Source organism: Pyxicephalus adspersus, chromosome 7, assembly GCF_032062135.1.
Source record: "Pyxicephalus adspersus chromosome 7, UCB_Pads_2.0, whole genome shotgun sequence".
NCBI classification, from domain to species: domain Eukaryota; kingdom Metazoa; phylum Chordata; class Amphibia; order Anura; family Pyxicephalidae; genus Pyxicephalus; species Pyxicephalus adspersus.
The window spans coordinates 11,137,524-11,151,962 of NC_092864.1; the positions used below are offsets into that span (position 1 = coordinate 11,137,524).

A 14,439-nucleotide genomic window follows, 5' to 3' on the forward strand; every position below is an offset into this window, starting at 1 on the left:
TTTTGTATTGAATCCAATACAAAATTATATGAATTTCCCGCCGATCCTCCTGGGAGCACAAAGCAGATCACCTCGGGCATGAGCAGAAGGAGCCCTGCATGCACAGTGAGATCGGCAAGTTTTTTTCCCTAAATACGTCACCCGATCTCGCGCTTGGGTTGGGTGACGTAGTAAGAAGAACGCGGAAGGAGAGGCGAAGATGGCGGCACCTGGAGCGCCGGCCCAAAGACGGATGCCGGGATGACGCGGGACCCAATGGAAGCAACTTTAGGACCGATCGACTGCACTGCGGGATTGAAGGTAAGTGTATTTTTTTTTTGTTTTGGCCATTTTCGAGTTTAGTTCATCTTCAAAACTTAGTATGCAGGATTTTAGTGTATTCTCCGTGAAAGTGCATAGGGGTGATTTATAATGCAGCACAATGGGCATAGCAAGATCTAAATTTTAAAAACAGAAAATTGTAGGTACTTTATTGCAGAAGGGAGAGGTGATGTCTCTGCAATAAAACTTACCTGCATGTTTGCAATCTTCTCTATAATGTATGCTGCATATTTATATACATCGGCACTTACAAGGTCAGTCTTGTATCTGCAGTCTCTGGCTCCCTGCTGATTTCTCTTAGTTTCGGTTTATATGCTGCCCTTGCAGGGTCCGTTGGAGCACCGCTGTAGCCACCCTTGCAATCATGCTCCCACCTGATATTGCAGTATGGAGTGCCAATACCAAAATTTTGGAATCCATGCTGTTCCACTGACGGACGCACCAGCAGAATCTTGGGCACAGGTTCAAATGGACCAAAAAAATGTAGGAGTGTAAGCTCTTCGGGGCAGGGTCCTCTCCTTCTCCTGTGTCACTGTCTGTATCTGTCTGTCATTTGCATCTTCTATTTAATGTACAGCGCTGCATAGAATGTTGGCGCTATATAAATCCTGTTTAATATTAATAAATAAATTTGGTGATTGGGCCATAATCATCTTGGGCACACTGGGTTGAACGGACCTGCAGAAACATGGCCATGAATGTGCATATAATAAACAGACGACCCTACAGACTAGAATTTCTGGTGTTGCATTGTTCCTGATGATGTCAGAGCACCTGCAACTGACAATGCACCAAAGGAAAAATGCCTGGGGGACTGGTGGCATAGAAGTAGTAAAATCCCCCTAGACAAAAACCCAATTTAACCCTTCCATTGCAGGGGGATCCAGTCTGCAAAATTAGTTTTTACATTTCCCTATCATTCGGCTTTGATTAAAAACATGGGCAGGCTCTGATAACTAAAACGCTGCTGTGGGCTTTGGTGGAGTAATCAGTAGGTCCTGAGGAAATAAAAAAAAAACATTACTAAGGAATAACCGGCCATTGTTCCGTGTTCTGCTACTGAAAAACTTTTTTTTTATGAATTGCATTTTTTGGCCCATACGGGAGAAGTCCCTGAGTTCACACAGACATGGCAGACGGGACACTGTAATAAATGTGTCATTGGGGAAGTGTTTTTGTGACGGGACACTCATCATGTCTGGGCTGGTGCAGCACAAGCTGCTTACGCTGCATATTAGCACAATATATGCTACAAAGCAAGAATACAAATCTAAAGGTTCTGTAATCTTATAATGGGGTCTGGCATGGCCCAAAAATGGTCATAAGGAAAAGCATTTGTTGGGGTGCTGACATTCGTATATGTTGGATCTGTGCAACAAAAAACAAAACTTCTTTCTAACCAGATATAGAAGTGGCAAAAAATCTGACATACTTAGTGATGTCTATGCCTTCATTTCCCGGTAACAGCCACACTCTTCATTGTTTGCATGGGTGTCACAGGAACAGGAAGTGAGGCAAAACCTTCCCAATGGTTTAATGAAATCCTGACAGTAAAACATAACTTCCTCATTCTATCTGAAACAAAAAGATGAATTAGCTGGGATTGGGATAAAAAAGTTTTAACTCCAAGCAAACCTATGACATGCAGATATGGAATATAAATATCACTACTGTTTTATTCACCAAAGGAATTGTTTTTCTGTTTTTCCGGTATAAAGATTTACAACACACACAATTTGAGCTTCTCATACCTGCTTTTCATTTATTTATGTTTTTCCATCCATCAGGATAAATGTAGGACTGCTGGGGAACATATAGGAACAGGAGGATTTATGAGAAATGCATTGAAAACAAGTTTCTGTTTTTCTGAAAATCCATCTGGCTGCCCTTGAACCTAATTTCTGAGCTTCTAATGTAAAGGAGTTCATGGCGTTTAGATGATAACAGTTCCACAGCAATAAACCAGTCCATCCAGACACAGGTCACTTTCTGCTCCAGGATGAAGTCATAATTCTTGTCTGTCTAATCAGATAACAGGTCCATCTGTGCAAAACTTGGGAATCAGAGTTCAAAGTTATTTTTGCTGTGAATCTTAACTTCATAGACTTATAAATACTGAATGGCCAACGACGTTTAAGATTAGCCAAAGAAACCTTTCCACAAGCTGAATATTAAACAATATTCTTGCTGTGAATCCTAAAGCTACAGGAAGGTGTTAGGGTGCCTCTTCTCTACGTATTTTTTTACGTATTCTCTATGTAGTAAGTAACCCCCTTGTTAGTGGATCATCAGGCTGATGGGTTGGTGCAGTGCTGGAAGAATCTGAGATATCTAGTGGTGGCCCTGGTTCTCCTTCCAGGGCTTTGTATATGGAGGTCAGGGTAGAAGGTTAGCAGAAACTTGAGTGCTCCACTTGTAGACCTTTGACTACTGAATGGGCAAGAAAGCTTTAGGATTTGCCAAAAAAGCCCTCCTACAAGCTTCAATAATAATTTTTGCAGTGAATCCTAAATATACATGAAAATATTAGGTTGCCTCTTCTCTGAATGGCCAACAAAGTTTAAGATTGGCCAAAGAAACCTTTCCACAAGCAGCAAAATTATTTCCAAGTGACTCTTGCTGTGAATCCTAAAGCTATAGCAAGGTATTATTTCCTCAGTAGCAAGTAACGGCCCATTGCTGGATATCACTCCAAAGTGTTGGTGTGGCAGTAGAAGAACTTAAGCTATCAAGTGGTGGCCCTGGTTTTCCTTCCAGGGCTTTGTATATGGATGTCAGAGTAGAAGGTTAGAGTGCTCCATTTATAGATCTCTGACTACTGAATCTCTGACTACTCTGCAGCAAGTAATGCCCATGATTGCTGGTGGTGGTCCATCATGTTGATGCAGTGCTAAAAGATCTGGAGCTATCTAAAGGTCGTCCTGTTGCTTTTTTCAGGGCTTTGTACGTGGAGGTCAGTGTAGAAGGTTAGCAGTCCCTAGTGCTCCACTTGTAGATCTTTGACTGCTAAATGGGCACAAAAGATTGAGGATTGTCCAAAAAAAAGCCAAAAAATGGCCAAAAAGCCCTTCCACAAGCTTCAATAATAAGTCAAAGCGATTCTTGCAGTGACTCCTGAAAATACAGGAAGGTGTTAGGTTGCCTCTTCTCTATTTACTCTGCAGAAAGCAATGCTCATAATTGCTGGTTATGGACCCAACATGGTGCAGTGGTGGAAGAACTGGAGCTATCCAGAAGTGGTCCTGGTTCTTTTTCCAGGGCTTTGTACACAGAGGTCAGGGTAGAAAGTTAGCAGAATGCCCCATTGCTGGTTATCAATCTAAAAGTGCAGTGATGGAAGAACTGGAGCTATCTAGTGGTGGCCCTGATTTTCATTCCAGGGTTTTGACATTGAGGTTAGGGTAGAAGGTTAGCAAAACCTTGAGTGCTTCATTCATAGACCTATGACTACTAAATGGCCCAAGGAAGCCTCAAGATTGGTCATGGAAGCTTTTCTACAAGCTGCAATAAAAGTTCAAAGTGGTTGAATCCCTAAGCTATAGGAAAGTATTAGGTTGCCCCTTCTGTACCTATTTTCTTTGCAGCTGTTAAAACTCGGTTTCGCAGTGGAAGACCCTGGATCTCTCTGGAGGGGGCCCTGATCTTTTTAAATTGTTCTGCACTCAGAGGAAAGGTTAGATGGTTTGCAGGCCCTTGAGGGCTCTTTTCATGACTACTAAATAGCCACATTCTACCCCAGTGGGGACACAGACAGCAATTAAAATTGGCAGTGGTTCTAACCCCTCTATCCAAAACACCCAAAAAAGTTTGTCTTTAGATATATTTTAATGACAAAGTATTTATCTTATTTATAAATCATCAAGGTCATAATTACATCAATCTATCACTGTGTTATATGTGGCAGTGAGGAATGTGGTGATACATTAAACTTCCCGAAGTATAAAAGAGATATATGGGATGATAATAACACATTGCTGGACATCGCAGTCACGCTTCGCACCTTATCTTTCAGAATCGCAACATTGTCAATGAGGCAGCCTGCCAAATAGCTCCAATGTGATAATGATACCAAGGCATTGTTAGAAAGTCAGTGCAAACTGCTCATGCTAGGTGTTCAGGATGAAATAAAACTTTCTTTCCAGCTGAGTCCGACTGCAGCTGGGCAACAGGAAACGCGCCAGGCGATGACTGAGGATGAAGGGAATTCACAGACAGAGGATCTGCCGTTTACATCCCACCAGGGTGTGAATAGATGAAGCACAGACATAATCAAAGTATATCTTACACCTGGATACAGTCATCCAAATGACAGGTGACCCAAAGAGCTGGCTTGCCAACTTGTTTTTGCATTCGGGGGGCATAGCTATTATTCTAAAACCCATGCAAGCACTGGGGGGTCTCAAGGATGGGGTAAGCCTGCTATTTGTTGCCCCTTTAAGAAGCATTTTACTGTCATTGCCCACTCTACCCCTCCTTAACGCCTTGACTGTGATTGCAGCCCAATGACTTGAGCACCAAGACAGGGCCCAGAGCCAGAGGAAGCCTTGGCTGGTGGCCTGAGAAAAAGAGCCCATGCCTTTTTTGGGAGGACGAGGATAAAAATTACCCAAAACAACAATTTTGTATTAATGAAGCACTCCCTGTGATCAATCACCTTCTGCGAAAGCTGCAAAACTTGTGGGTAATCTGAACTTCCAACTGAGTAATTTCTGTACAGAGAAAGAGGATAAAGCCAATTCCTGATTGTTTTTGAATGCAAATTTCCATCGCAGAAAGCAATGCTCATAATTGCTGGTTATGGACCCAACATGGTGCAGTGGTGGAAGAACTGGAGCTATCCAGAAGTGGTCCTGGTTCTTTTTCCAGGGCTTTGTACACAGAGGTCAGGGTAGAAAGTTAGCAGAATGCCCCATTGCTGGTTATCAATCTAAAAGTGCAGTGATGGAAGAACTGGAGCTATCTAGTGGTGGCCCTGATTTTCATTCCAGGGTTTTGACATTGAGGTTAGGGTAGAAGGTTAGCAAAACCTTGAGTGCTTCATTCATAGACCTATGACTACTAAATGGCCCAAGGAAGCCTCAAGATTGGTCATGGAAGCTTTTCTACAAGCTGCAATAAAAGTTCAAAGTGGTTGAATCCCTAAGCTATAGGAAAGTATTAGGTTGCCCCTTCTGTACCTATTTTCTTTGCAGCTGTTAAAACTCGGTTTCGCAGTGGAAGACCCTGGATCTCTCTGGAGGGGGCCCTGATCTTTTTAAATTGTTCTGCACTCAGAGGAAAGGTTAGATGGTTTGCAGGCCCTTGAGGGCTCTTTTCATGACTACTAAATAGCCACATTCTACCCCAGTGGGGACACAGACAGCAATTAAAATTGGCAGTGGTTCTAACCCCTCTATCCAAAACACCCAAAAAAGTTTGTCTTTAGATAATCTTATTTATAAATCATCAAGGTCATAATTACATCAATCTATCACTGTGTTATAAAATTCCTTATGTGGCAGGGAGGAATGTGGTGATACATTAAACTTCCCGAAGTATAAAAGAGATATATGGGATGATAATAACACATTGCTGGACATCGCAGTCACGCTTCGCACCTTATCTTTCAGAATCGCAACATTGTCAATGAGGCAGCCTGCCAAATAGCTCCAATGTGATAATGATACCAAGGCATTGTTAGAAAGTCAGTGCAAACTGCTCATGCTAGGTGTTCAGGATGAAATAAAACTTTCTTTCCAGCTGAGTCCGACTGCAGCTGGGCAACAGGAAACGCGCCAGGCGATGACTGAGGATGAAGGGAATTCACAGACAGAGGATCTGCCGTTTACATCCCACCAGGGTGTGAATAGATGAAGCACAGACATAATCAAAGTATATCTTACACCTGGATACAGTCATCCAAATGACAGGTGACCCAAAGAGCTGGCTTGCCAACTTGTTTTTGCATTCGGGGGGCATAGCTATTATTCTAAAACCCATGCAAGCACTGGGGGGTCTCAAGGATGGGGTAAGCCTGCTATTTGTTGCCCCTTTAAGAAGCATTTTACTGTCATTGCCCACTCTACCCCTCCTTAACGCCTTGACTGTGATTGCAGCCCAATGACTTGAGCACCAAGACAGGGCCCAGAGCCAGAGGAAGCCTTGGCTGGTGGCCTGAGAAAAAGAGCCCATGCCTTTTTTGGGAGGACGAGGATAAAAATTACCCAAAACAACAATTTTGTATTAATGAAGCACTCCCTGTGATCAATCACCTTCTGCGAAAGCTGCAAAACTTGTGGGTAATCTGAACTTCCAACTGAGTAATTTCTGTACAGAGAAAGAGGATAAAGCCAATTCCTGATTGTTTTTGAATGCAAATTTCCATCTCTCGGTGAATTCCCGTCTTTGTTGCAGTGACTTGTTTCTGTAGTTTGTATCTCTTTGTCTGCATTTTTCAGCAGAAAGTGCTTATTAATGTGATGTAAACTACGGCCCTTCTCCTATCTCACCTTCTCGTCCACCGCAGGTAATACCACACCTGACTGAATCTGAATTCTCCCTTCCCCCTCTCTATTGATTCACTAGACTAATCCGCCTTTTACAGAATAAAAAAGAAAAAAACAGGAATAGATCATGCGTGTGATTTAAAGCTACAATTCAGGCAAAGAGTTAAGTAAACATGTGAAGTATATATACTGGAGCTGTTTTACTTGCCAAGGGATTTTTATTTTATTCCAGGGATTATGAAATCTCTTCACTGCCCCCAGCCTACGATTGGACAGTAAAGGAGCAGAATTAGGTAGATGAGTTTATCTGTGTTCTCCCATCACATGAAAGCATATATTGGATGCAAGTGTTACTCAAACCCCCCCAAGTCTAAGTTTTATTGTACAGGGAATTAAAAGACTGATGGTGTTTTCTAGTTGCATGTCAAAGAATCTTTAAGTATACTTCAACCTATTTTTGACCTTTGGATACGGTGGGGATGGGGTAACACTCCTGCTATGCTTTTATTGCATTGCAGCTTGGGAACATTCACCCTCTTTATTTGTACTGGTGGCCATTCTCACCAGAACACAAAGCAATTGAAAATCCAACATTTTGCAGTTGTCACCAAAACAGGAGGTGAGAAGCAATCATCCAATGGGGTCAGCAGGTTTGGTGACAACTTTATAAGAGGAGGTTAAACCATACTTTTTTACCCTTTCTGATGTGTTTCTGCATTAGAAAGTATAGAGAGAACCCTCCACTGACCGGTATTAATCCTACTCTTGAACAGCCTTTCTTAACATGGGGGAACCCTTTAATTGAAGTTCAGGTCTAAGGGAACTCCTGCCAATATTTATGATATGCCCAGTTCATGGTATATTAATGTGGTGATCAAAGGGATGAACACCTCTTACATTGTTGTCCAGAGAGAAGAATGCCACCCTTACAGATAGCCAAATTAATAATTGGTGTAGCGGCAAGGCTGCTTACACATGCTAGATTTTTGTTGTTGGAAATGATCTCTCACAATAGTTTCCAATGACCAAAAGATGAATGAACGAGCGCTATACATACAACACTGTTGTATTAAATGGAGAGGTGAGGGAGGAAAACAAATGAGCGGCGCCCAATTTTACTCTTATCCCTTCACTTCCATTGTGATCGTTCGTCTTCTGTCGTTCATGGATCCGCCAGGATGGATCCCTGAACAACGTCGGTCGGCTGCTGTACACATGTCAGATTCTCATTCGTGACAAGCCCTGCGGCATTGGCCGAGAATCATCTGACGCGTGTGCATAGTCCGGAGACCCAAGAGGCACAAATTGCTCATTACTCAAGGAATCCCTAGAAACCTTTGGGTAAGAAACACTGGCCTAGAAAGACTTCTACCTGCCCAAAGAAAGCAAGGAGACAGCAAAATATACTCACCCATCTGTGCTTACTTATTGCTCTTCACTGCAGAAGTCCCCGCTGGGTAAGCTCTAATGTTTGATCATGTCAGTACTTACCTGGCTGGGTGACATCACCGCCCCTTTCTGTACTTTGGTAACATTCCCAAATTTTGGTAAGCTTCCCCAAATCTAAAAGTTCTAAATCCACTAATTCCAAGCAACCAATGAAGTGTAGAGGCACCATAAAAGCACAGATAGTTGCATATACCTAGCAGGGAGTGGAAGGCTATCAGGAGACAATGTCAGTTTGTTCCATTGAATAATCAGAGTGACAGTGTGTGCTTTCAATTCATACCTCACCACTTCATCTAAACCAGTGTTTCTGGGGGGAATTGGGGGAACTCTTAAAATAACTTTTAGGTCTTCAGTGAACCCCTGCTATAATTATTACATCCACAGCTCACAGTATATTAGTACGGTGCTCATTGGGAAGAATTCTTCTTACATTGCTGCCCATTGGGAAGAATGTAACCCTTACAGATAGCCAAAAAAATCATTGGTGTCACTTAAACTGGCCTGAGAGGTACAAATTTGTTCAATGAACCCCCTAACAACCTCTGGAGGAACCCTTGAGAAACATTGATCTAAAGGGTCCAAACCTTGGCTGTGTCTTTGGCATTGTACATGTAGGAGCTATAGTGCAGATCAGTCGTGCAAGCGTCTGTGAGTTATTTGTAGCTCCACACCAGATAAACACAAAGCTGCCAACAAACATTACATGCTGAGACGTTTGTCTGGGATTTGTTATCTGGAACAAAGATTTCATAGAGCAAAGCCAAAATACTTCAAATCCCTCAATTCCTTCCCAGGATCTAAACCAGAAACAGAAGGATTAATCATTGAAGGTAACATTCCAGGCAACAGCGGTGGATTAATAATCCCTTACTCTTAATTCATAAATTACCTGCCTGTTTAATGGAATCATGCAGACTTAAAGATTCGTCTCCTGGTCTACAGGAAATACAGATAAAAAACAAATATGGCAACTGTTTTACCTGCTTTGTATTTTGTTCATCAAGACATAAAAGTTACATAATTCTACCATTGTGTAAGTCAAAGGGTGGAATAGTATTTTTCAATGTTCACTAACACTTAAAGATCTTGTCCCTCCCCCAACAGTGAAAAGAGAAGCAGCATAATGCAGATCCTCTCTCTCTTTGCTCTTTCATCCTATCAGCATACTTCTAGTGCTGTATTGGACGTGATAAGCTTCTTGTGCTGCTTCTTCCTTTCCCAGTCTGATGGCATTACACAGCTTAGGTTAAAGTATACAGAGTTACACAAATGTGCCTTTTATATTTTTCTGCAGCTCAAGACAATATTCTTATAAGAGAAAAAGATATCTCACAGCTGATTTCATACAACATTAGCATATTTATTTGATGAAACATATTTTAATCTCTCTTAATCTAGAATGGCTGGAAAGTAGTGTCTGTAGTAATTTTATTGGAATTTTGAGTGCTCTAGGATCATAAGGTTTAGGTACACGTAGAAATATAATGAGGCTTGCTAGAATTGTACAAAAGATTTATAAACAAACAATCTGAAAATGTGGAATCGGCTCCCTCAAGAAGTACTTTCAGTAACTACTGTAGATTACTTTAAGAAAAAGCTGGATGTTTTTCTAGAAGCACAGAATGTTATTACACAGTATTTATATACATATCCATAGTCATGTGACTAGCTGTTCTTCAAAGGAGCTCACAATCTAATGTCCCTACCACAGTCATATGTCATAAATACAGTCTAAGGTAAATTTTTTTTGGGGGGAAGCCAATTAACCCAAATGCATGTTTTTGAGATGTGAGGAGAAACTGGAGTACCCAGAGGAAACACACACAGACACAGGGAAAACCTGCAAACTCCATGCAGATAGTGTCCTGGCCAAGATTCAAACCTGGGACCTAGCATTGCAAAGGCCAGAGCGCTACCTCTGAGCCACCATGCTGCCCTAACCATCCTTGCAATTTTTTTTTGCCCGAGCGAAGGTCGGGCTTAACGGCAAAGAGGTTAAGTAAAAAAATAACAGTGGCTGTTGATCCAGGGAACATCTGATTGCCTCATAGAATCAGGAATTTTTTTTTCCCTTGTTGAATCCAGGGTTTTTTTTGCCTTACTCTGGACCAACTATGTCTTATAGGGTTTAATACCTGGGATATGTTTATTTCCCTAGTGGTTGAACTTGATAGACTTATGTCTTTTTTCAACCTTAACCTACTATGTAACTATGTAATCTTCTGTATATTTTCATATTTTACCTGTAGTGAACTCTTAATTTTAGTTAATTCTAATGCAATCACCACTCTTAATTCTAATGCAATCACCACATCTAAGGACTCGTTAGCTATATATATATATATATATATATATATATATATATATATATAATACATTTTTAGACTTGCATTTACTTTAAATGTTCATTTTATTCTGCCTGGAGTTTAGTTCATACAAATTAGGTAAAGGATGGACATGCTTGTATGTTTTTTATACAGAAGTTTTTGTCCAGTTTAGCATCGTTTAATCATATTGAACTCTTGTAACCTCTAAACTATGCTGATATTTTTGTCAGTAATAGCTACTTCTAGCAACTTTATAATGTCTATAGAATGTCTAATATAGGCAGACTGGCATTGAGTAAGCAGATATCTCTGATAATGGGATGGTTATATATTTGACCATCCTAGAGCAAGCCAGTGAGACCCAAGCCTACATCAGCCTCTCTCATCTATTTTACCACAGGGGAACCCTTGAAATAACTTTCAGAGAACCCCTCCTATAATTAACATATCTACAGCTCACAGTATATTAGTGTGGTGGTCAGTGGGAAGAATTCCTTGGCCAAAGGACGATTGTTGCTTTTGAAAATGAGCCGAGAGGCACAAATTTCTCATTGATGACCAGTATTAACTCGTCCCTATACTTTACAAAAAGTGCCTTTGGTGTTAGATACTCTAGAACAGCTTTCCATAACATGGGGGAACACTTTAAATAATTTCAAGTTTGAGGAAACCCCTGCAAATATGATATTTCCAATTCTTGGTATATTACCCAGGTGGTCAATGGGATGAAGTCCATTTACATTGTTGGGCAAAGGGAAGAATGTCACCTTTACAGATAGCCAAAAACATCACTGGTGTCAGTGATAACTGACCTGAGAGGCAAAAACTGCTCATTGCGTAAGGAACCCCCAGCCAACAAGGAACCCTAGTTGGGAAACACTGGTCAACGTAGTAGTGGTTCAAACATTTAGCAAGCCAACATCTAACAGAGAAGAAACATTAATTTTTCGTAGCAATGCCTAAAAATTAGAAATATTGCTTCCCTATAAGGTCTTTAATGGCCAACCACAGGTAAAGGAACATTGTTCATTCACTCCACCTAGCTTCTCAATTTTGATATAGGCCATCAATAAGCTATGGTATTTACACAACATCTTAGGTAGTTGGCATTCTTCCATACACAAATAATAACAATTTCCGGATAGGATGTTTGAAATGACAGCTTAATGAATTAATACTGAACATGGAGATTTGCATATAGAAAAATATTTGTATACATCAACTTTTCCTAAGGCAAACCAAAATCAGGTGCTACTTCCTGGAAGAGTTTTCACAATCTTATTCATTAAAAATTATGAATTTATATTATATAATTATATGCACATTTACTTTAATTCCTATCCCATCTTTGGGGCAGGACCTAGGAAAATAGGTGTGTTATTATTTTTCTGGGAGGGGCTTTAAGGGTCTGTCCAGTGACACAGAAATTCCATATCTAGGTAGGACCCCTTTGTGCTGTAACAAATCTTGTAATCAGTTTTGTGACACTGAATCTAATTTAATATTCCAAATACAGGTAATCATTGTAAAGGAAAGGTCACTACTATCACAAACCAGTTTAAAGCTTGTGGAATAATGGAAATTTCTAATTGGTTGCGTATTGCTCTTTGCCCTACTGAACGCACTCTATAGATCTTGTTGTGTTATGAAGAAGATCAAAGAAGATATTTAGGAAGTGTGCCTACAAATACAATATGTGGCCAAATGTTGGTAACCACCTGACCCCTATACTTATTGGACATCCCATTGTAAAACCATGTGCATATAAATATATATATTAAGGCTATAACAGACTCCACTCCTCTAAAAGGCTTTTGGTAAATGTTTGGAGAATGTCTATGGGCATTTGTGTCCATTCAGCCCCAAGAGCATTCATGATGTAGGACAAGACCTGGCCCACAAAGGGCATTTCAATAAATCCCAAAAGTGCTCAGCAAGATTGAAGTGAGGGTTCTATGTAGGCCACTTAAGTTCTTCTGCGCCTTAACTTAAAGCCAAGTCTTTATGGAGCTGGATTTGTATACAGGGGCAGTCATACTGGAACACAAAAGGACCTTTACCAAACTGTGACCACAAGGTTGGAAGCTCACAATTTAAAAAATAAATGTGTTTGTATGCTGTAGCATTAACAGTATTCTTCACTGGAAGCACCTGAACTCACTTATTTGGAGAGGTGTCAATATAAATATAATATAAGAATAATGGTTGGATGTCCACCTAGTGTGTAAGAGTGCCAGGAAAGGTGGCACTGTGTACAAAGACTCCCACTAGAGAGTTGAGGTTTAAGGGTCTAGTGGAAGTCTCATTTAAGTGGAACCCCAGCCAATTAGCCAAATACTGTTGAGTCTGTCTTGTGATTTATTACCTCCAGGTATAGCATTGGAGGACAACGCCATTTATTTAATGTTTCAGCTTAATGTGAATGTTTTCCATGTCTTACAGATTCTGTTGGCTGTGTGGTACCTGAGGAATGTGTTAAAGTTTGTGGGGCTGAAGTTGGCTGCTCTAATATTGCATACCCCAAACTGGTCATTGAGCTGATGCCTAGTGGTAAGTAATATTTTTATCTTAGCAAATCTGTTATATTTGTCCATCCACTACTTTTGTAGGGGGGCTGATTTACAGGAACAATAGACAGAGTAGGCTAGTCTAGGTTTTCCAATTGCTCACAAGTTCCATCTCTTATATGGGGGTTCCAAGCTGTTAGAAGGGCCTATTGCAGGAAATACTTAAGATTATATCCCAACCTTTGTGAGAAAATCAATAAGTTAATAGCTGGGGGACGGTGGGGTTCTAAAGAGTAAGTAGACCTTGCATTACAAGTTCTGAAGTTCATAAAAGACATTTAAAGTTTTAATCTAGTAATGTTTGTAGTGGTTTCTTCATTTACTTCACCTAATCTCTGGTTATGGACAGGTCTGCGCGGACTGATGATCGCTGTCATGATGGCTGCTCTGATGTCATCGCTCACCTCCATCTTTAACAGCAGCAGCACGCTCTTTACTATGGACATCTGGAGAAAGATCAGGAAGAATGCCAATGAGAAGGAGTTATTATTGGTGGGACGGTGAGTACATACTACATTATTGTCTAATTTGGTATGATATTTTTAAAATAAATGTAAGACTGAACTTTTAATCCAAATATTTGATAATCATCTGCACTCCTAACTCCTTAACTTCAAAGTACATCTGAATTATTAAAGGAACAAGTTCTCTTGATAGTCCTTTCCTGTATTTCCGCTAATGCCTTCTCCAAGCTACACCATTGTTCTATTATCTTGCTGGAGTATTTCTTGGTATGGTGGATCATGTGACTTTCACCCATTTATCCAGATGGCATCTGAACTGCCAGTCATGAGGCCTGAGCGCTGCCACATCTTGCCAACAGGACACACAGAGATAGGAAATTGCATGGCAAGAAGTACCCAGTGACCCTGTGAGCTGTCCCTTACTTCTGGTTAAAGTACATTACAAAAAGCTGAGATTAGAACATTTTGTATTGCAGTATATAAAGAATGGTATAAGTAGTTCACTGGTTTTCCCTGCGGTCTAGTGGTAGCCCTGTAGGCTTGTAGTTTTCAGTCAAGACAAGATTTTAGAAGTAGAATTAACTCTTCCCAAAGCAAGGGAAATCTACCACTAAGGCGATTTTCACCAGATTCCATTATAAGGTCATACCTCTTCTTTCTGTAACACTTTGAAATCGAGGACAATGCTCCTCATGACAAAATGGGAGGTGAAACTTCCCAGGACAGACAGCAGTAAAGATCTGGAAAGGGTGGTAACACATAAATAATTTATGTATATAAACTGCCAGTTACACAACTCCACATTGTTTATATATATATATATATA

General features: G+C 40.6%; 1 protein-coding gene across 1 annotated transcript in view; it reads left to right on the forward strand.

Moving 5' to 3' along the window:
* Window positions 1-14,439, forward strand: part of SLC5A10 (solute carrier family 5 member 10) — a 92,848-nt gene that overhangs the window by 57,298 nt on the left and 21,111 nt on the right. The window contains exons 11-12 of the mRNA XM_072417458.1: window positions 13,025-13,132; window positions 13,499-13,649. Coding sequence (XP_072273559.1) covers window positions 13,025-13,132; window positions 13,499-13,649 — 259 coding nt within the window. The remainder of the gene's footprint in view (window positions 1-13,024; window positions 13,133-13,498; window positions 13,650-14,439) is intronic.